Here is a 24,816-nt window from a genome sequence, read left to right on the forward strand (position 1 = left end):
AAAGAAATTGTTAAGAGGCATGACTCTCAGATGAGCACAATTTTAAGAGGCTGATCCCCGGGAACAACTGTTATAAAGCATAATCATCAACTCTTGTGGCTTTAGTTCTTAAGTCATTTATTTTCATTTTATTTTGATAAATACTTATTTTGTTTTTTCTCTGCATCATAGCACACAAATACAGTAGCCAGCGATTCCACCAGCAGGAAGTTGACTAGGGGTATCCTGTTCTGATATGCAGTTTTTCCCCACAAGAATCAAATAGAGCTGCCAGCTACTGATCACTTACGCTGCTCTCCAATAATTACTAATAACAAACTCTAAAACCTCCCAACATGCTGCTGCTGACAAGCACAGCCAATTCCACAAATTATATCCTGATACATTATCTATGCATCCAGGCCAGAGCGATCAGTATATCTGTGTCCAATTTCTTATGGAATTGAGGGAGCAACTAATGGATGAACATACCCTCCACAGAAAGGGGTCCAAACTAGATATTGTATAAATACATTTATCATGCCACCTTATATAAGTCATAACACAGATATAGCACACAAGCTATTAGCTTTACAGTATCAAACTACCTACACTACAAGCCCTGACTTGAACATTCTGAAGGCAGTTTCAAGCTGCTGCTAAGAAAATTTTCCAAGGGAGAATCACCAGGATTTGGTTTCTTTCCAATATGATCCTACGCTGAGAGCACTTATGCGAGTTCCACCTAATGCAACATACTGATCGGTGATGTGTGTAATGTTGCTAAACTTTCATTATTCAGATGCATGGGCTTCTACATGGGAGCCAAAATGAGTAATATGGTTAGTAAAAAGATACTTTACACACAACCAACATTTTAAAATTATCAATATAGAATATCAAGATTTTAACATCAAGAAAATAGTACACACCTTCGACACATAGCTGTTCAACCCGAGCAACAATGTGCTTCCCATACGTGTATTTCTTCAGGGCTTGTAGATGAATTTTTATGCGATTAACCAAAACTTCACGTTGTTTATCAGAACTGGTTTCAAGGATCTTCTGAACCACATAGTTTGCAAATTGATCCTTCATCATTACCTACAAGATAAATGCCAGAATATAACAACTTCAAAACCATAAGGGACGGTAAAGAATTCATGTGATATAAAGCACAAGAAAAGTCCACAAAATGCATTTATTATCCTAGGCCAAGTGGAACTTCTGTACAGCACAGCCGCTGTTGTTCCAACGTACAATTACAGAAAAAAAAATAGAAGAAAGAAGTGTTCAGAGATGCTATCGAAACAGAAAGGAACTCGTAGAAAAATTATTGTAGGATACTATAAAACGTCAATTAATTTCCTAAACCTCTTGAAGCATTGCCAACAAATGATCGAGGAGAGAGATATACACAGATTCCAATGAATTCATCATCCAAATGGAGGAAAGAAAGCTGGCGCTATCTTGATGCTTCTTTAAATTACATGGTAGAATAAATGATCACATTATATGTCAGTTTAATCAAACCATAAACCTTTTACACCTTCACCGCAGGACACGGTGAGTTGAAGCATCATATCTCTTAAATATTACATCTGTAACTAGTCCCTACGATGCATCCAATAAGTACATTGCATGATGCATCAGTTGAAATAACATCAGCAGGCTGCCTCTGATAACTGGCAGGCCAACAACTTGAATCATTTAATCTATGATGACCATGGCTGATAACATACCATTAATACAGTGAATATATTATATGCACTGTATTTACAGCTCATATCAAGGTAAAGTAGTGTATGAATACTTAGAATAATTCTACATGAAAAAAATTGTATGAGCATATTCTAGCAGTGGCCTCTTCTGATATGCTAGCATGGATTATTAAGGATGAGAGCACATAATTTTTGTGAGCAAATATAAGTTTTATCCTGTGATTTTGGTGATAAGAAGTGACAACCATCATTCTTCATCCATTTTTCCACTGATCATGAAATAGGAAGTATCAGACAACGCATACCACATAACTAGCAAAAGCAACACATTTTTCAATTTTCTAGAGGGATCTGTCCTAGCAAGCATTAATTACATAATTGTAAAAATATGCAGATGCCGATCATCAATTATTGAACAGTGCAAGCATACCAGTAAGTTATCGTTTCCTTCACTCTGTCCAACTATTTCCTCAATCAAGTGCTCCCGTTCTGCAGTATTACCATGTTCAAGACACTTCTCAATAACATTAGATGCAAATTTATGCTGGCTCATCTGTACAACTTGTCCAGCTAGTTTGCTAATAATTTGGCTTTTCTCGTGTGGCTTTCCCCTCTCCAAAACATGCTGCGAGTAATGTACTTACATTAGACTTGGCTGTGCCGAACAAATAATAATTTCTTTTTACATTTCAAATATCAGATAAAAACAAATCAAAACAGAGGTGAAAAATATAAAAAGAAATTCTGAGCTGCATCAAGAACAGCTGTCCATAACAATAAGATGTACAAGATTTTAATATATGCGCTATCATCTACATACGAGACATCCCGATACAATGGTCAAATGCGATAATGAGCGGGCATTATTCGGTGTCCAGTCCTCATATCCTCAACACTAATTGGAGTTACCAAGTACAGAAGGAAAAGAGAAGTGGCATGAATTGGTGGAAGTCATTGCTGCTTGAATCTCAAGTCTTTCAGGAAACCGGCAACCACCTAAAAATGTGATAAATGGTATGCATATAATATTTGGATTGCAAAATCTGTAGACTTCAAAATCCTTCTGCTTTTTCATACCTTCTTATGGGAGATATCACATGGATAAGCTGGCTAGCTGTTCGAAAAGGCTCGTAAAGCATGAGGTGTCCTAACCTTCTATTGAAATATAATTATGATGAATCAATTTCGGGAAAATGTACTTAAGATGTATATTGCACCAATATGATGCACTTTAGCCTTTACAAGCTAAGATAAATGCAGGAAGGGGAGAAGAGAGAGAGGGACAACTGGAGGAGAAATAAAAATGGGGCTCTGAAAAGACACCTTATGAGATAAACATCAAAACAATCTCTAACTTCCCATATGTATCTGTCCTTGCCAACTCCATATTTATAGTTCCAAGGGCACACAAACAGCATAATGCATTGAATTCTAGAAGAAAATTTTGTGCGTGTGGATATCTGTTATGAAATTTAAAAAGTGGATAACTTGTTAGAATATTTTATGGCTGGTTGTTTTACTACATTCACACCTTTTCCATAATTTGTGCCATCATTGCGTTCATAAAACATAATGCTCCATTATGGTGAGCCATGTATTGCATCCAATCACAGGGAGAATATATGAATGCATAGAGCATTATAAGATAAGCGAAGTGTTTGCTAACATTGACTTCTCAAAATAAAGCATTTATAGCTTTTACTTCAACGGTTCAACATTTATCCACTATTCAAGGTGACATCAGTAGCATTTAGAAAAACAAGATTTTAGGTGGTATAAGACCATAAAAATATCCCAGGAAGCAATAAAATGTGGTTACCAATAATAAAAAAGAGAAATTTAGGCTACATGAGGTTTGCTCATAAGGAGATGGATATCTATGTACTGAAAGATAAGTTCTCATCCCCTATACTAAAAAAGATGCAGAGCATGAATGCAGGTGCCGGCACAGCAATATGAAACTACCAAGTGTTCTCCCCTGGCATAGGATTGTTCATTAGTAAATTTTGACAGGACAATGAGGTTAATGTCAAGAAAATATATTTGATGTCTTCTAGGATGGACACAATTAAAGCTGGAGGATCATCTTTATTTCAAGAAATCCATATTAATTGACTTCATAAAGGTGACCAGTGACAGAAACAATTGATGTGTGGATGGTATGGCCTTGCTTTCCCTTGAAGACTAGTTGACCAGTGAGAAACTCATTGTTGTCACATATAATAAAGCCTTGTATTTTAGTGTTGGAAGTTTCCATAAAATATCATATAATAAAAATCAAAAAAATACTATAGCTACATGCTGGCATCAAAATTGAAAGCTAAATAACCATCAATTGCTTTAGATTTGGATACAGTTTGGTCATATGGCTCATATTAACATTTTTTTTGCACTTACAGTTTACCTCCTTGTTTCTCTGCTCTCTTGAAGAACTCATGCCTTTAGCAATGTAAAAAAAGAAAGGACGAAAGCTTTTTCCCCCTTCAGAATAACGTAATATATGAATACCAGCCACCAAATCAAAAGGATTGAATGCTGGCAGTTGCCATGTCATACCATAACCAAGATGTTATGAAACAAGACTTGTGAGATACTAGCACAGGTATCATATTATTTTTGACTCGTAATAAACTGAACCACTATGATAGTACAAATAGCAGAATAGAGAAATAAAGTTTAATGTAACTAATTAAGATGCAAAAATAAACCCCTAGTCACATTTATTTGTTTTGATATGACTGATATGTACCCTATTTGCTTCAACCACAATTCCTTCAAAAAAAAATAAAATCCAACGTCGAGCATAGGAAACCATGTATGGAAATGGTAAATGCAGAATTGAAAAGGGTAAAACAATTCTGGTTTTTAAGCATTATCCAGTCAATCATCTAGCATTAGTAATAGACATTCAGAAACTACTTGTTAGCAGAATAAAACAACAGCAAAATTGATAAATTGGACTTTAAATGGAATCTTCAATGGAATACATATTGGTCTGTTTACTTCTTTATAAGTATTGTTTAATTTACAAAGCTAAGCATACATTGCGGGACCATTCTGTGATGCCAGAATTGTAATTGAAAAAAAAAATGAGAAGCATTTCTAATTTGGACTTCGCGGAATTAGAAAACATCTTTCCTGAATAATGAGGATCAACAGGATAAGGGAGAGATTATTTGTCAATTTGACAGCAGAAATAGAACACATGGTGGGGAAAGGTGAAATGAACATCACCTGGGTAACATAATTGCCATACTGGTCTTGGGCAAGTTGGCAAGCCGATTGCAATATCTCATCCACAATGCACTGACTTTGCGAATCATCAGTACAGTGCTCCAGGACTCTCTACATCAGGTAACATGAAAACATCTGCCTCAGGAAATCAAAGACAAAACAAGATAGAGAACTCCAAGACAAGGGTGGGTAGGGAGTGGTGAATTCTTTAAGACTTTTCTTACCTGAATTACTCGGCAACCATATGGATGCATAGAAAGTGTTGCAACTTGACCACGAAAAGCAGAAATGATAAAACCAATTTTCCCTGTTGGTACACACTCAATGCACTTTTGTATTACATGGTTACCATTTTGATCACGCACACATCGCATAACATGTCCATCAAGTTCTTGGACAAGCTGTGTTTTCTGATCAAGATCAATAACCTCAAGGGCCTACAGTGAGCATAAACTAGAATCAGAGAAAATACATTAACCTGGGTTACTTCAGACGAATGCTACAGTTTGACGATTTTCTCCTTCTCAGACAGAACCAAGGGGGCGAAATTATGCTTCATATTTTATTTCATTTGATTCGAGCTTGTTAACTCAAAAGGTTAAACTAACAAAAGTTTGAAAATAGATTCCTTTACTCTTAAAGCACACAAGTACCAATGGTACTTTTTTTTATTACTCCCTCCGAGCTCCCATGTGCCCTCTTAAGCTCTAATTTTCCCTTTGCGGCGAAACATCCTAAGCAAAATAGCTCATATAATTCTCAAATTTATAAATCCCAAACCTCTGAAATGCTAAATAGTAGAAACTATTAAATCAGAAGTGAAATCCTCCAAAGCACACTCGATAGTTTTGAATATGCAATATTAAAAATATAATCAAAAGAAAATTCACAGAAAAGGATTGCTTTTACACATTCTTTCATATCAAGTCAATTAGCTTCATACATACCTAATCACCAGCATCATCCCACAACTTTTTCTCACTAGATGCTTTGATGCCTCCAAATGCCTCATCCATGGTCATGTCCCACATCATCATCCTAGATCATGTTCTGGATGCAATGCCAATGGCTATAAGGACCAATAAGCTGCTAACTTGACCCAAAGTCTTGGGCCTCAAAAATGAGCCTAATTAGCTATAGCATCTCAGTTGGATTCCGGAACAAGACCACCAAAATCTCTTAGGGTCCATTTGGTTGGGGGTAATTTAGCACGGAAAAATAAATCCCATGTCAGATGACCATGTTTGGCACCAAAAATAAATTTAAGAGATAATAAAATAAATGGTGGATCCCATATCTATTTTTCTGAGAGAGAAGATAAAACAAATACCACCAAGGAGATGATATTTGTTTTCCCACGTTGGATTACCAAGTGGAGGTAATATAAAAATATCATTTCTTAACGAAAATGCCCTCATTTATATTATAGTACTATTATATTAATTGTATTATAGAATTAATATTTAATTATATTAATATATATTATATTAATATTATATTAGTATATTATAAATATATTAATATATTTATTAATAGATAATTAACAAATATTTATTAATTATCAATAAATCCAACATAGGGTTCAAATTTTTTCACAATGTTACTTGTTCATGGCATCTAAAAACACTCCAAATTCCAATAAACCAAATAAAAAGGATTAGAGTTGCAAAACTGATAGCTATAAGAGAGCATGAAGCACTAGAGTACCTTTTGAATCACACGGCAGCCATACATCTGAAGACTCAATGGCAAGATATGGCCAGCAAGCTTATTAGCAAGTTCTTTTCTCTGTTCAGAACTTCCATGCTCAAAAAACTGTAAAGACAAAAAGTTGATCCACAAGACCTTATCACATTCATAAACAAACTTTCAAGCATTCCACAACGATGAAACCACAAAATAATCATTTTATAATTAAATTATTATTTAAAATAAAAAATACACATGGGAGCATTATACCTTTTGGATAACATAATTCCCAAAAACATCAATCATCAATGTTGAAGCGTGTGGAAGAACCTCTTTAAAGACGGATGCCTTCTCTTCCATACTACAGGTTTCTAACTTTTGCTGAATAAATCGACTCCCATGCTGGTCAGCACTGCTGCCAAAAATAAATGATCAATTATTTTGCTAGTTTATGATACCTCCAACCATGCAGTCAAGATGAGACCAAATCAAAAGAATCCAAAAATTATAACTTACCTGAATTCAACAATGCGTCCAGCAATATCAGATAGCTCATACCTACGAGCTTTGCTGGATTTTAACTCTTCCAAGAAAGAATATGATTTTGTATCATCAGCCTTCTCGCGCTCCCTTTGTCCCTGCCATCCAGAACAAGAACCTGCAGCTCTTCCAGAGCTGAATGGCAACCTAGTATTATCATTTCTCCTTCCTGAAAAGTTTGTCCCAGCCACAGGTGATCCTTGATATACTGGACTGGCTAGTGGAGAGGTTGGGTATGGCATTAGCACACCAATATTTGGAGGGCTTCCATAATAATTAGGACCAACAGTTCCCCCTTTTCTAGCAGTCGAGGCACTGACACCACCAGTACTAACAATCTGCCTCTGATCAGGTGAATATGAAGAAAATGATGGCCGCCCCTTATGCGGATCATAATTAACCAGTGTGTTTCCAATGGCATTTCCTCTGGATACCATCGCATCGTACGAACCCGCACCAGCATATGTGTCTACAGAAGGATGCTGAAAGTAAGGCACATATAAAGGATCAGGAAAAGTAGGCTGAACTGCCACACCAAGTTGTCCATAGATCTTATAGAAGTGTTGTAAATCAACTCCTGGAACAATATTTCCGCCAGTGGCAACTCCAGAAGCTCTAGCACTGAAATTTGGACTCCCAGGACTGTCAAATGGCACAGGAATAGCACTATGAGAAGGATAGCTAGTCATTAATGGTGGCATGACTGGGGTGTTAAAAGCGTATCCACTTATGCCGAATTGAGGAGGAAATAGACTAGAAGTTTGCAAATTAGGATAATATGGAGTTCCATAAGCAGCTGCAGAAGCATATAACGGTGGTGTAATGCCAGTGGATTGCAGTACTGGCTGTACTTCAACTGAGGATGACTTTGATTGCCCATGAGAAGAATGATCTGCAGGAGAACGATGCATTCCTTGATGCATCATTTGAGACTGATCAATCTGTGCTTGAGATAAGGCTTGTGCATCCAAGCCAATTTGTTGAGGACGTTGCCGTGCATGCTGATTTCTGTGTCCATCATTAGATATCTTTAAACTATTAATCTCATCTTTGATGCTGCCAATATTTGAACCAGCCAAACCACTAGGTACAATACCCCTGTCCAAATTGGTATCATCACTGCTTGAGCCTCCTCTTAGGCTTGAGTGGGGACTTACCGTTCTGCTAGAGGATGTTGAGGATGAAACTGAGACAGCAGCAAGATCACCATTTGATATTGAGTTGATTGAATGCACAGCTGGGATAGGTGTACAAGCACGACCCCCCACAGTGAATGTTTTCAACTCTGGATTAGAAGAATCATGCACAATGTTGACACAGCCATCTGAATCAGCGGCTGTTTCTTCCATCCTGCGACTTGATGAGCAAGCCTGATTATTATATACAGGAGATGGTGTCCGAGGAAAATCTTCCTGAAAGATTAAAATAGCAAAGCCTCAAACATCCATATGGTTAAACCATAACCCATATCCACATTTATGGGTAACAATGTATCAAAAGTGACCTATAAATAGTGTGTCCAAAAAGACCTATCTTCAAGCATTAGGACAAACTTTTTATATATAGCATCTGACCATACCTTACCTCACATTGCAATTATGGCAATCACCATAGTCAACGAGCACATGGTATGCAGATGACGATTGGATCATAGTTCCAAAACATGGTTCCACAAAATTCAGCCAGAAAAGGAATGTTTTAACAAAATGTTTCAGTTCTGACCTACCAAAACAAGGTATATACATATTTTAACCCTCAGTTAGGCTCATTTCAAACAAGAAGTCAGCAATTTCATATGGAATACATGGTTATGGATGAAAGCAGGCAGTTTTAATTTTGCTTTTCTCCACAGTATATTATTTTAGTTGGAATCAATCAGAATCCTCAAAAATATATAAAAAATAACATGATGTATGACCATATAACAATAATGACTTGATACCTGCTCCAGGTTGATCACATGAATATCAGTAAAATATAATGTTATCATAAAAAATCACACTACCAATTTAGACTAACTTGATTAGTCACCACATATGCAATTACTATGGCTGATAATAAAAATCCTAAACTTTAGTTATTTGCTTAAATCATGGTCCAACAATTATCAAATTGTTAAAAAAATCCGGATTACTTCTTGTTTCAATGCGATGTAACATGTTCTCTTACATATTATCTCAGCCAAAACCATCTGACATGTATGGAGCAATGATTTTTTTTAAACTTTGTCTGGCCAAAACATGTTTCAAGACCAAAACTGTAAATTATTCAGAAGTAGGTTCCCATTGGGTCCTACTTCTGAAAAGAACACAAAGCACCATATACCATCAAAGACATAAATATTATGTCTTTGCTAACACAAGATAGATAAACATTTGCACAAGAAGCATGCCAGGGAATTTACTAACTATGATAGGTGCATTACCTGTATCAAATCTACAAGGCTTTTATGGCGCGCCCGCAAAGGTGATGTGAATTGTCCTGGTATAATATCAACATTTTTGTCCTGCCAATTGTTAGTTGCCAGTCTAGGTGACTTATCATCCTCGGGTTCCTCCTTATGGGTAGAGAGGGTAGGTCGAGAGATAAACAAGGATGCTTTGCTGCTGTCATCAAAGGAAGGCATTCTCCAACTGTCCCCAAACCCACCAATATGGTGCATCAGATGCCGGTTCTCCCGTGAGGTCAGAGGCGGAGGAAGCCTTGGGTTTAAATTCACATTGGAGCAGTAGTATGCTAAATAAGCTGGATGGGCACGGCTTTGGTCTTCCAACTCGGAATCTCCGAATGTGTTGCCTAAGTTTTCCAAGCTAGCATCAACATAAGAGGTTTGCAGGTCTTTCAGGATATCAAATGCTGCACGAGAACCTTCCACGCTGGGAGGTGCACTTCCACTACGGCTGGGGCCAGCAGTCTTCCTGTTGCTATCATATTTGTGCCCCTTGAAAAGAAACCCCAACTCTTCTGCAGCTACACTACCTGTAGATGGAGAAAATGTTGCAGTATCCTTACTCACAGGCCAGTTTCCAGCATCAGTGCTTCCTAATAATCTCAACGGATTCTCTGTTGCCATTTATTTCCAGAAGCTAGCTATTTTACAACAGCCACTAAGTATTTGCAGCATCAGATTTGTTTGCACAGTTACGCAATCATGTCACTCCTTGCTGCTTTTGGTTATAATTCCGACAACTCCGCTTAAATTTTGTATATAAGGACCTAAAACATCAATGTCGCAGTACTGTCAGACCAGCTGATGTGCATTTACGTATTCACACAATATTTGATTCAGATAGGGGATCAAATGCCTGGCACGACAACTATACTCCACAAAAACAGGAAATAAACATCAGTCATCCACTTAAACTAGTCAACAATTACATCAACAACTTCAGCAGGTTCACCAACATGATAATTTTAAAAGAGAAAGTTAAAGAACTCACAAAAAAAAAATTATTCTAGAAATATAAAAGTGACTGACTGATTCCATCAAAGGAGAAACAAGCGCAGAATATTGGCAACCAGAAAGTGCACTTAGGAAAGAATTCTTAAGTGCAGTGCCACAAACAGAAGGAACCTCTCAGCGTAATGATTGGTCATCATTGATCAGCTCTCAGACCTGACCATATTCTTAGCAGTGCACTGATCAGTGTGAGCTTACTCATTGAGAACTAAAGTCTCACAACTGAAACAAAGGGACATTAGCTAGGAAAACTATATTTAGTGAAATAGTGAAATTGATAGCAAAAATGCCCCTCATGTATTGAGAGGCACGGAATCTACACAAATCACTAGAAAAAGAAAATCATCCATACTACTAGGCTATAGAGATGTCCTCCATTTCTGTCACATAACACCATAACTTGTAACTATTGCAGGGAAACATAACAGAAGAGGGGCAGATGATCCAATTGTAGAACCAAGGAAAAAATCAACCATAACAAGCTGGAAGTACATTTCATCAAATCCAATCTATAACATATCCAAGACCTGAGGCAATCAAGAAGTCACGGAACTTACAATACACCTAAATTTCATAATCGATAAACCTTTTGATACCCCAATACATAGAAGAATATAGAGACAAAAACCTTTTTACCGCACAAATTCCACAACTTAAAAGAGACTTCCAAATCCTGATCACACAAAACGTTCCATGTGCCCAAAATCAAAAACCTACACCCAACAGAAACGAAACAAAAAAAGAAAAAACGTTTTTCCAGTCCCAGACGCTCCAAGCGAACAGCCCAAGAAAGAGACCACAATCTCCAATGCCTCCAACCCAATCAAAACCCCGAAGAATCGAACAAACACTCCGAGGACAAAGAAACCGCGAAGAACCCAGGAACAAGAGCTGATTAGCGAACCCTAAGACCATATTCGATAGCAGAAAGAGTCGACTGGGAACGAGAAGGGAGGATTCTCACCTGCTTTCTGGTCGAGGAGAAACCCTAACACTCGCGGGGCCGCCACGAATCCACAGACAGTGATTTCCTGGACCTTTCGTTCCCTTTTCCACTCTCGACTCCAAAAAAGGGAAAACAGGGGGAGGTCTCCTCGCTCGGCCTCTCTCTCTTTATTTCCTTCTCTGCTTGAAACCCAGAATGTCACTTCTAAAACCCTCAATTGCCGGGCTTTTGGAAATTTCTTTGGCAGAGCGACCAAATGACCCAACTGCCCTCTTAAGTCTTAACTAAGCAAACCCTCCGCGACGCCGCCCGCGTTATACCGCCCCTGCGGAACTGCGAGAACGAGCCGGCGATACCGCGATATAGGCGACGTAAATGGGAAGGCACACTGAATGGGCGGCGATGATGGCTTCTGACCTGGTCTTGATGCGTGGCAGCATTGGGAATTTCACAAAAGGGAGGAATATTCTCGGTACACTGAAATGGTATTCTGGTATCCTGGGCGACTTATTAGTTAATTACTTAATCAACATAAATATAATCAAGAGGACTTCTTTACCTTATAGGAGATTATGAGTGACTTAATTACGACTAGTTTCCTGTATTAATAATTTAATACGCAAACGAATGACAAAATGACTATACAGCCCTCGAGAGAAGGAGTTGAGGGGGTTAGAGTACGAGGGTGCATCCGTAATTTTAGATCGGATGGTGGGTCCAGGTGGGCGGGGAGGCCATACGGCGGACAGGGACTATTTAAACGCCCAGGAGGTGACGTGATGAGATCAGGACCGTACGATGAGCGGCAGAGATTCGATCTCGGGCGTCTTCTCTCTGCTGTCATCTGACCGGGATAGAGTCCATGGAAAGAGAGAGCGGGGTCCTGTGAGACACGTGGTATATATATATATATATATATATATATATATATATATATATATATATATATATATATATATGAAGCCAGGTGTCGAGAATTTGGGACCGAAGGCCTTGTCCTTTCTGAACGGCCCCCGCTTCCCCGTTTTGCTACGGACGGCTGGGGCCTCACGTGTCGGACCTCATATTTGTCTTCTCTAAGAGGCACGCACGTGTACCGGGAATGATGAGAGCGCGCGCGGGCGCGCGAGAGAGAGAGAGAGAGAGAGGGAGAGAGTGGTGTTTGGGTGGGAATGATGGTTCCAACCTTGGAGCGAGTGTGGCGACTGGGCTTGCAATCATAGCTGCCAGCTGCTTTCGGATCGCTGGACAAACGGAAACGAGGGATTAATGGGAAGAGGAAGGGAGAGAGAGAGAGAGAGAAGTTTTAATTTTGAGCTCCCATGGCAGAGTAGTGAAACTTATCAGAGAACGTTTTAGGAGTCCGAAAAATAATTGGGGTTGAGAAATAATTTTATGAAAAATTATGTGATAATAAAATTGGTATTACATATTTTGGTATAAAATATTTTTGACTTTTTTTTTTATAAATTTGACTAATTTCCTTGTGTGTGTATATATAGATAGATATATGTATATATGTATATATTTAATTTTTTATGTGCTTCTCTACTTAAGACTATCAATGAATGAAAAAACAAATATAGGTGGCATCCAAGAATGATCTAGTATCTCCACTTTTTTCTCAACTCGCAGATAGTTCTAGTTCAATGTCTTAATTAAGAATAACTAACTTAAAATTCGTTCATTTGACTTTACTTTTATTCTCTATTTTGTTTTCAAAAATCAAAAAGCAAAATTAGACTAAATCGATTAAATATATTATAAAACTATTTTATGGTTAAAAATATTTTCAATTTTTAGAGTTTTTGGTGGCAAAGATTTATTTTCTAAAACTAAAAATAAATGCAATAAATGGTAGATGTTTCATGCAAATGTTGTCATGCTTTAGGAGACTGCTCCACAGCACTCAAGTATCCTGTGTAACATCAGATAAAAACAAGATAAAATCAAGAGTTGGAATGAAAATGCATCCAAAAGGAAACCAGTTTGACTGCTTGGAACTAAACTAACTTTTACAGTAACTGCAGGCTAACACAAATGACAAGGACAACAAATAAAATTACAGCAGAAAGTAAATTGAAGGAAAAGGAATTTTTCAAGAAGAATAAGATTAGAATAATATCAAAAGATAGTGTTTTGTTCTTGCATAGCAATCTAACATAAACAAACTGAAGTTATAATTTATTATCAAAAAAAAGATAATATCTAGAACACTTTAAAATTTATTATTTTCTAATTTTATTCGACATATCCGCATTAAAAGATTCAAAACTATATAAATCATCTGCTTTAGTTTTAAAAAAACCCTCAGAAAAATCTCAAAATCCTGAGATTTCCAATTCCTCTTCATAAGTCTCTCCCACCGTAAAATCCAACCAAAGAAGCCCATGCAATAGAAATGCCGCCACTTTTTAATAAGGCTACAAATGGGTCGAATCGACCCGTGACCCGACCCGATCCGAATTTTAGGACCCGCGGGTCTGGGTCAAGTCCTAAAATTGAACCCGAATCATTTTCTGGATTAGGCTTGAGTTTACCGAAAGAATCCGATCCGATCAGAATGACCCAGAGAGAAAGAGAGAAAGCAAAAAAAAAGTTTTTTTTTTGTGCCTGTGGGTCGTGGCACTATTGGTCGTTTTGAAGTGAATCTAAAGGAACCTCAGCCCCTCAAAATTCTCTCTCGATCTATTGCACTGTTGATACCTCTGGTGCCTCGGTAGCTGGTTTTTTTTTTTTCCTTCTGTTTTTTGGTTTTTGCTTCTTTTAACTTTTGCAGGGAGAAAGTGAGGGAACACTGAACTCAATATGGATCATGTGCCAGTTTTCTGCAATGGAATTGGATTTTGGAAGAAGGTCTGGGATTTTTTTTGTCCTCGTGAGAGGGGAGCTGGGAGACACCAAGTTCCGTCCAATCAGTCATATAGATAAAAAATAGTGTGATATGAAATTTGGCTTGTAGACCGACTTAGTTAGCAAGTCATGGGTCTATCTGTTCTGACCGGAGGTCAATTGCACGTCTTTCAAGTCATGGGCAGCCAGCACCTTATAATTATGATATGACTAAATTAGATTTGTCCAAATTCTTTTCCAAAAGCTTAAAAAAAAGAACCCGACTCAGATCCGAATCCAACCCGACTCGACCCCAACCCGACCTGATCCGATCTTCAACCGGATCGGTAATTGACTCAGATCCGAATCCGATCCGACTCGAATCCAATCCAATCTGACCCGATCTTCAACCGGGCTGGATCTGCGTCCACAATTAGATCCCAAACAAAAAAACCGGATCGGATCGGATTCTGCACTTAGGATCCGACCCGACCCGATCCATTTGCACTCCTATCTTTTAAGAAACGATAAATTGTCTTAGGACCCTGCAAATCCGAACCAGATATGAGAAAAATTCCAATGCAGAAATAAATTAGAAGGGCTAAGCTAACTATGGACCGTTTCAATCAAAAGAAAACAATAGCGCCCAAATAAAACAAGCTTCGAACGGCATGGGGCCGACCATAGCTTGACACCAGATAAATTTGTGGGAAACGGATATTGCTAGCTGATCCACTCATAATGTAATTCGAGTCTGGGTCAATGACCTTTGCTTGCAAAATAATCCTGCATCAGACTCTGCACGCCATGTGAAATCCAAGAATGATGGCCGCCTCATTAGTGCTTTGGTTCTTCCCTTCTAAAGAACTCGACGGGCAGCAGCGAAAAGGGTGCTACAAGCGTAGAAAGAGTTAGTGCAATCTGCTCGAAAATAAACTAAGTTATGGACGGATTTGGTTGCAGAAAATGCCGAATTGTAAATCGGTCCAGTCTAAAGCCCGATTAAAAATAAATATAGTTTAGACCCAAGACCTTACCTATGATTAGTTCTACTCAAAAACTAACGTGGTCTCAAGTCCATTTGTTTTTTTGAAAAAATGTCGCGAGGTCACAAAAATGCAGGATAAATAAAAATGATGGTTTAATTTGCGCACGATGTCTCATGTCTCTTACAATCGATGACCATCCCATGGACGGATCTCACAAAATAATTTCTTGGATACACTATTTACACAATAATAGCAAGAAAGGACTGGGGTTACTTCTTTCCAACGAAAGAGGAGATCATCTTCTTTTGCATGTATTTACTGTTGGATTGCACAATGATCGTTTTGAGATCTATACAAATGATAAAGTTAAAAAGCCTGGAATGCTTGAGGACCTGTGCGGGGCACGATCCAATACGATCCAATAATCTTTATTTTACATAAAAGATACAACCCGAGCCTAAAAAAAAAAAAAAAAAAAAAGGAGGTATATGAACAACCCAAAACCAACCTCTCCACTTCAATCCTCTAATGAATACCTCATGTCATGTCCCTCTTATGCTAACATTCTTTTCCCAGCTCGAAGCATCTACCCCGGAATGCCATCAGCCATCACCCACAGGACGAAGTCATCATTCTGAAGAGCCCACCGACTCTCGATTGCTGATTAAGATGTACTGGTCTAGAGTTGGCCTCGACTCGATCCATTATCAACTGGATCTTGGTGAGACTAGGCCGAACTCGGCCTCCAAAATGGGAGCCCACACGGACTTTGATTCGATGCCCAGTAAGGGCAGCCCTAGGCCCAACGAGTAGCAGACGTGGACAAATCGATCGGTCCATTGACTTTGGGAAGTGGAAAGCCCAAAGCGAAAAGCCCAGTAAAGTGATGATGGCCCGCTCTTCAGTTTAAGCATGTTTTATGTGTACTGGTTATCATGCGTGTACAAAACTACAAATACACGCGACTGCTAAAGACATCGGATTTAGAAATTTTAACGAGAGTCCAAATTACAAGAAAAAAAATAATTAACTTTTTCAACGCAGGAATGCCTCTTTCTTCTCCCATAAATGATCTTTAAGGTGTATTTTTAGATTTTTTTTTTAAAAAAATAAATCGGATACATTTTCACTTAGTGATTCTAAGTTAGAGTATCTTTTCTCTATTCTTTTTTAGAAATTTTTAATTTTTAAGTTAGGATATCCTTTTTAGAAATTTTTAATTTTTTACTAAATTGGATACTCTTTCACTTATTGATTTTAAGTTAGAATGTCTTTTCTTTTTATTCTTAAAATCTGGCAATGTTAGAATCCCTCCTCCAACTATAGAAGCCTGGCATGTTTTAAACTTTTAAGAGCAAAATGTAATTAGGATTGCTATTGGATTTTTTTTTTTTTTGAATCATAAATAGAGTCATTTGACGAGGATTATCTTCAAAATTGAAAAATTAAGCAGCTTTATAGTAAAAATAAATCCATTTTAAGATCTTCAATGCATGGTATTTTAAACCTAGTTCAGCCTTGGCTAGAGAAAGAAATGAAGCTTTCTTTCCTATAGGCAATGCTACTACTTTGCCTTTATAATATTTGAAGTACTTTGTTCCATGTTTATTTATGAGCCCATCAATAAATATTCCAATAATTGAAGCAGTCAGGTTAATGTGAGCATGAGATGGTCTATATTTGTTTTTTCATTCAAAGACCAGAATATCTTTCTAGCCATATATTTCATTACGTACTATATTATATGTTGAGCTTAACTCATCTTTATTACCCACCATCCTTTCCTTCGGAACATTTCTTATATTCTAGTCTTGTGCATCAGACATCCTTCAACTAGTATCATACGGCGACGAAGCCCTTTGTGATCAGAAAGAAGTTGATGGAGAAAGTAAGAAACAAATTCGAGACTCTCCCACAGAAACTTTTCTAAATAGTGTGTAACATAGAAAGTAACCCAGCCAGCAATACTATTCGCTTTCCGATAGATATGAATGGCCCGGATGAAAACAAACCCTCCTACAAGCCTGCAGATATTTTGAAGCAACAGGTGCTGGTCAACACGGCTGTGCTAACCCTGAATCTAATCGATCACCGTGGACGAGTCACCTTCAAAATAGATATTGTCCGCACGCAGAACTATAATATTTATTTATCATTTTTTTTTTTGCTTTAACGGGTTAATCATATAATGCGCGTACAAACACATCCAATAAAATCAAAAAATATAAACTCACGGAGTGTCCGAGACAACCCCCTCTTCTGACCACAGGGTACTCTCTGAATAGCTAGTCACATAAGTAGCCGCCCCGTCGGCAGTCCTGTTGACATCTCTAAATATATGTTTGGCTTGAAAGATATGATATTTATCAATTCATAAATTAAAAAAATAAAAGCATGAAATCCACCATCAAATATTTTTAGCCAAGTATACTCGGATCAGCCGCGTGCAATGAATGCACGACAAAGGCCTACCAGTCCACTCAGCCAACCAATCCGGGGATAAAGATCGCATAAAATCCCTCAAGCTCAAACGGGTTATTTTTTTAAAAAAAAAGGAGCGCATTTTTCAGCGGCCCTCGTCAATGTCGAAGGGCCATTTGAGCAAAGTGACGCGGCCGAGACCGTAGAATTGGGGAGCCACACCGGCCCATATGATCCAAGTTTGTGGTCTATATTGTCCGCCGCACCCACAGGCTGACTCCTTGATTCCAATCCTGCACGGGAAATGCTCGCTAAAAAGCAAGTTGACAAAAGACAGGAATAAGAATATCGGCGATCCACAAACTTTAATTACGAATCTCTACAAACTTTAATTGAGACGTTGCAAATCCAAAGTACACCAAGTCCACGATATTTCTTATACTAAAAAATTGGAACAACTGTCTCGAAAATTGCTACAGAAAAATTATAGCATGATAACGTTATTAGCACACAATCATTGTGTAAAGTTGGTAAGGATTATTTGGTACATAAACTTTGGATAATTAATGGTAATTAACATTCTCCACTTTGACATCATGCATTCTTTCGACAAATTCCTGGTATGAGATCCCGGGAAACCACCTAACGCACGAAATCGGGGGGTTATCAACCACTCTTCCCAATTACGGCTGCCTTTGAATGAGCCGCCGAAGTCAAGATCTCTCAATGTCGGTCCCGAATCTATTTTTTAGATCGTTGGCTGGCGCAAGCCCCCCTCCATATCTCAAGCTTTCCTCCAATGAGGAGGATTCTATTTCCTCAAGAGCCTAACAAACGTTTTAGAAAAGGCAACTGACTATGGGAAGTGGGGCACCCCAACCCACCACTATCCCATAAAACAAGGCAAAACTGGCCCGTTTTCAGCCGCAGCATGTCCACCCAAAAAAGAAAAACAGACGGATTGGCATCACAAATCACACACACACAGCCTGTGAGAATTTCTTCAAGATCTCTCCATGCCATTCCACTGGCTTTCTAAGGCCGACTTGGAACATTGAGTCGCCATTGAAACAGCCAGCCGTGCCTATAAATACCACCTCCATAAGCAGACCAGCTGTGCCAAAAAAAAAGAAAAGAAAAGAGGGGACAAAGGATTGCGAGATGGTGAAAGAGAGGAGAGAGTGCTGCAAACCTGCCGGTTAATTCGGAAGATGAGAACGAGAGATGCGCCGGAGCTCGTCGGAGGCCTTACGTGAAGAGGCGGAGAGTGGAATGCAGCCAAGGATGACTTGCCGGCATTAGTTTTAAAAGGGGCTGCCTCAGTTCGGTAGGTTGCCGGCAAGTTGTCCTTGGCTACCTTCTGCTCTCTTCTTCTCACATAAGGCCTTTGCATGATTCAAACACTGCCCCCCGCTTGCAGAAGAACTTCGGTGGCGCGGTAAGTTACGTACCTGAAAAGTTTAGACTTCTCCATCATGAAGGTTGTCTGTTATTATTATTTTTTTATAATTTCATGGCTAGATGTTTATATATCTTGATGATTTTTTACTTTCTCTTAAAAGAGTAAAAAACCATGAATATACATGAAGAATGGAACATTTGATCACGAAATTGAAAAAAAAAAAAAAAGAGATTAATTAGGTAGAATTAATAATCCGTCAAGTATGTCTGTTTCCGGGTCCTTAAAATGTTTTACTGGTTCATAGCCATTATTAACTCAAAGAACTCTAGAGGAATGGGAAAGAACAAAATGCAAAACAAGATCCAGCATACGTCGACTGTGAAAACAAGGGAAGAAGATGAAATCTATGTATCTTGTATTGAATGTTACAACAATATGTACATTGATATATAGCCTAGCAACAATATAGCTGGTAAGGAAAGTGTATCAAGACTCATAAAGAAATTATCGATGATATGGTAAATATGCTTAACATCAACCAACATAGAATAAAATCTACCACTCAGATGTTCCCACAGCAGATTATGTAAAGAAGACATCTTGGTGGATCGGGTTTATCAACTGCTTATCTGTCTTTTTTTTTTTGATGAAGATCAACTGCTTTCTGTCAAGTCTCAGGATATATAGTGTTCAAGCCTACACACCATGTCTTGTTTGTGAATAATTGACTTAGCTTTCATTTATTTCATTATGCTTCTTATGTGCATTTTATGCTATTTAATTCCTTTTCTAGTTCAAGCTTGGTTCACTGCTAGCCATTTGGAAATAAAAGCCTACTTCAGTGGATTATGGAGTACTTGTGAAAGATGTTATTGCCGTCTGACCAGACCAGCGCATTGCCGACAAAGATCGGCATGAAACTTTTATCCAAATATACTTTGTCTACGATGCTCATTATTCAAGCAGATACGAAGCAGAGAGTAGGAGCTGATGTTGAGTTGTGTCAAGCATACAACAAACATATTGCATAGGGGAGTTCAAAATTATGATTATGTCAGAGGATGATCATGTGTTTGCCCATTACTACAATATTCAGTATAGATAAATCATGTCGAAGGGAATAATGAGGACTTTTTTCAAAAGTTAAATAAGTAGTTCCAATTCAAATACTACAGGCATGTAATGCATGTGAGTAAAGAATTCAATGCATGTAAGCTCCTGCAGCACTATCGCTTGCTTCTTACCTAGGTCCAAAACCTTCGGCGACCAATCGATAATAATTTTTGTGGTTAAAAAATGAGCAGTTTACTGAATGTCAAAAAAATTGACACCACAACAGCAGCAATTTGGTTTCTGCAACTTCTCTGGTGGATGCATGAGTTCTTGAACTATCTTTGGCTAAATTTCTTCACTACAGTCTAGGATTTGCACAAAAAAAAATTGCCAACGAGCAAGCTTTAGCATTCAAAGAACTAATTATTACCTATAAGCTCATGGCGAAAACTGGTGAAGTCAATAATTCCAATTCGAATGACCATAATTACAGTTTAAATTAAAACCTTACAACCTTCACAAAACACCTGAAGTCCAAGTATGAATATTGCCTGCTAAAATGCCAGCCCTCTTTTATAGTTGAAACAAGGATCTTTGCTCGTACAATATTTACACTCAGCAAGTATGATTAAAAATGCCTAAATAAAGATAATTCAGGTGAAGGAATACGTGTGTTGCATTCTTTTGCTAGCAGTAGTTGTAGCCAAGAATTACAACCTTCTCCAATTCCATTTATAACTGCTCTGGATTGACATAACAAAAACCATAACATGGTATGATCAACTTTACTGTCATCAATTTGCTTTAAGATTTTTTACAGACATTCTATTTTGCTGATGGCCTGTGTTAATTATGTTTGATATTGAGGCTGAGCATTCTACATGTGCACCATGACATGGGAAATCATAGTGAGGTGTTAAATTTCTTTTTGCCCACTTCATTGTATCTAAGCATATAGTGCTACCAATAACAACAAATCTTGGATAATCCATTAAGTAGCAAAAGAATGTATAATGAGATTTTTACTGTTTTCATAATTTTTGGTTTTATTCAGCATATTCTTGAAATAACATTATAAAAATAACCACAAGAATTCGAAAACACATTAAAAGGATGAACAACCTAAAAGTCACTATGCCATGAGAGCACCCAACGAAAACAGCAAATTTTGAATAGAAAATCCACTTAATTATTGATTTTGCAAAAAATAGTCCAAATTATTTTTTTTGCAGAAAAATACAAATTTAGCCGTCCTCAGATGATTTTGCCACTGGGTATAACTATAATACAGATAATAAGCAAAATCAAAACTTCCATTACACATTTGCTAAAGGCCCAACAAATATGTTTTGAACATCCGAAGCACATTTGTTTTGACTACTGTCTGCCTCTTACTTAGATCCAGGGGCAAAATTGTTGGGGGACACCTAAAAAATATGTACGTTCTGAAAAAAAAAAGAGAGGATAAATTTGACATTTCAGTTAAAAATCAATAATTAAGCGGATATTTTTTTTATGCAAACTCCACATGGAAATGTAAATTTTTTTAGAATACAGACAAGAAAAACATTTCACCTCTCGTATTTTAAATGTTATCCCAAATCTATCGAAATACTGAGAGATACTTGAAAAAGGAGACAGATTTAAGTGACCTGGTATTAAATCATCCATAACCCCAAAAGCCCTAGTGAAAGATACACTGAATTCAGTCAATGCATGCTCTGCCAACACTCACCAATATGCATATCATCTTTTAAGATATCAGTTGAGCATTTAAACTCAACCATGAAGAGAATAATGCTTTTAGAGAGAATAACCAACAGCTCATCGCCAAAACAATGCCTTTAGATGAAAAAGTTGCAGGCATCAAGAAAAAAATGCAATGACAAGTTATTCGATGGATGCCTATTTGGTCAACATTCACTGAACCAAGGAACCACAAGTTCAATTTTTTTTTACTTGATTAAAATAATGAATTTCGATCATGATATAAATTTCTGTGCTCCCTTGACATAGGAGTTGATTAATCATATCCGTGACCTCAAGATTTTTCAGAACACTAAAATTGCTCGTAGTCACGTGTAAAGATTGAAAAAAAATATAAAATATAAAAATAAATCTACCTTATTTTATTAGCTTAAGCTTTTAGAACAAGTGGTGATTTCAACATAGTATCAGAGCAGACGTTCTAAGTTCACATGTTAGGCTCGCCCATTAAAAAAAAGTCCTGCCCATATGTAAGGGGGAGCGTAAGAAAATATAAAATATATAAATAAATCTACCTCAAGTGGTGATTTCAACATAGTATCAGAGCGGAGGTCCTGAGTTCGAACCCTGTCTCCGCACTCTTTAACCCCATTATTAAAAAAATTTCACATGTTGGGCTCGCCCATTAAAAAAAAGTCCAGCCCATATATGAGGAGGAGTGTAAGAAAATATAAAATATATAAATAAATCTACCTCGTCCTATGAACTTAAGCTTTTTAGGACAAGTGGTGATTTCAACATGGTATCAGAGCAGAGGTTCTGAATTCGAACCCTGTCTCCGCACTCTTTAACCCCATTATTAAAAAAATTTCACATGTTGGGCTCGCCCATTAAAAAAAAGTCCAGCCCATATGTAAGAGGAAGTGTAAGAAAATATATAATATATAAATAAATCTACCTGGTCCTATGAACATAAGCTTTTGGGACAAGTGGTGATTTCAACAAAGATGCAAACCATTTTAGTCAAAACTCCGACATAAAGCATTGTCAAAGTTCTCCTCTAAGAGAGAATATTATAACTGCATAGCACAATTTAGTGGCAAATGTTCGCCTCCTCAGAAGAAAATGCACCTCAAATAGGGCTAGAAGTTTTTTCAGCATTGTACTGTGGAACTTTTTTTACACAAAGGAATTAAAGTTTCATACATTCTCCATAGCATTATTCAGCATATAATGAGCAACATGTTGGACTAACTTTTCCACGTGTAATATTCTATGCTCTATGTCCCATATGATTCTACTGTCTTTAGCTTACTTATAGACATGTTCTTGGCTTCAAACAGAATGATAGCATCCTTGAAAAATATTTGCATTCTTTCATTTCTAAAGAAGGCTTTCCAAATTCTCTTTTATCATGACATCCACCATTCTTTTACTTATAATTATTACAAAACTCAAATTGCAGCAGTTTTGCCAACCATTCATGCAACTAGCAGCTGCAGATAACACCTATAATGCTTGATTTCCTTCTAGGTTCAACAGCACAAGTGAAAAGCAACTACTATAAACCTCCATGTAAAATTATATTAATCATGCTAATGGTTTGAACAGCAAGCTTGACCTACCAAGAGGCAAGTGTGGGTGTAGATCAGCAGTACTAATTATAATTTAATTTGGGTGTGGACTATAGTTAGTTACCGATTATCGTATACTCTGGCTTCTTGTAGTTACCAGCAAACAACTCGATTTGTCACGAGCCTATGATGGCCAATTATTCGATACAGGCACAAAGCAAGCAATACTTGAATTAGATGGAAACGTTGCATGATAGTTTTACCTTAGAACTAAGATCTGAAATGAATACATGGCCATATAAACCAGAAGTAAAATACCAATTGGCTTGGAGATCGCTAGGAAAGTATAGTCCCAACCCTCTTATATCAGATTCAAAAAATATGAAATCAGCAGAATCTGTCACCTGAACACTGCAACATCACCTTGAGAGAGAGCCTGTCTTATTTGCCAGAATGGTGCGCTGGAGTGAACTGCTAATTAATAACTCTTTCAAAATCTCCCTTGCATCTTTCAATGTCTTAACTTCTCCTCCAAAAACTTCCAGGATAAACTACAAACGTGTCCTTGTCGCTCCAATTCTACCAGGATATCATTGCATTCAATACCTCAAATGCACTATGCTGTTAGCTTTCTCCAACTGCACCTCAATCTCCACAATACTTCAGTTGACTACATCAAGCAGCTCGGCACCCTAATCTCATGAGCTCAATACCAGCGCCAGTGTAGGCTAGGCAAATCAAATCTTTAACAACTGCTCATTTCCTGTCATTTTAGTTTCTCTGAATTTGGTGTTAAAACTGTTGTCATCGTTCCAAATGATGATACCAAGTAATTTTAGTCCTCCATAAGATAGATGAGAAATCATCAGCGTGCAGTCTTTGCTATTGCAAATAATAATAATAATAATAAAAACAGTATGTTTATTAAAAAAAAAAAGTATGCATTAGAACAACCTTCCCTAGCATTAGAGGATCACTTAAACATCTATGACAGCACAATCATCCAAAGAGCCGAATAAACACTAAATTTTTATATAAGCATCAACCACCACTGAACAATCTATCATCATATGTAGGTCCACTTCTTGATCAATGCAACAAACTCGTTCATGGCAAATATCCTTGTGATAGTCGAAGGGACAACAACTAGATGTGGTTCATGCAAAGGCAGTATATAATTAACATGTTATTGGGGCAATGGAACTGTTTTTCGATGAATACTGAAAGCAGGTCTAGTACAGACCCACTCACTGCTTTTCGATGAATACT

At 37.5% G+C, this 24,816-nt stretch overlaps 1 protein-coding gene across 3 annotated transcripts; it reads right to left on the bottom strand.

Annotated features, from left to right (window-relative positions):
* Positions 1 to 102: 102 nt before the first annotated feature.
* On the bottom strand, positions 103 to 11,776 carry LOC103702249 (pumilio homolog 5-like). Of its 3 annotated transcripts, none has more exons than XM_008784579.4 (10): positions 11,588 to 11,776; positions 9,589 to 10,379; positions 7,140 to 8,575; positions 6,894 to 7,038; positions 6,642 to 6,749; positions 5,159 to 5,371; positions 4,935 to 5,045; positions 2,131 to 2,325; positions 912 to 1,083; positions 103 to 793 (listed from the first exon to the last, which is right to left on the bottom strand). In XM_008784579.4, the coding sequence occupies exons 2-10, from the start codon at positions 10,234 to 10,236 to the stop codon at positions 774 to 776; spliced, it is 3,048 nt and encodes a 1,015-aa protein (XP_008782801.2). In that variant the 5' UTR covers positions 10,237 to 10,379; positions 11,588 to 11,776; the 3' UTR covers positions 103 to 773. The 3 variants fall into 3 exon arrangements, with proteins under 3 accessions (XP_008782801.2, XP_008782800.2, XP_008782802.2); XM_008784578.4 differs by having other exon boundaries at positions 9,589 to 10,480; XM_008784580.4 differs by having other exon boundaries at positions 6,894 to 7,035; positions 9,589 to 10,480; positions 11,588 to 11,774.
* Between the last annotated feature and the right edge of the window lie 13,040 nt (positions 11,777 to 24,816).

Source organism: Phoenix dactylifera, chromosome 7 (genome assembly GCF_009389715.1).
Source record: "Phoenix dactylifera cultivar Barhee BC4 chromosome 7, palm_55x_up_171113_PBpolish2nd_filt_p, whole genome shotgun sequence".
In the NCBI taxonomy this organism is placed as follows: Eukaryota; Viridiplantae; Streptophyta; class Magnoliopsida; order Arecales; family Arecaceae; genus Phoenix; species Phoenix dactylifera.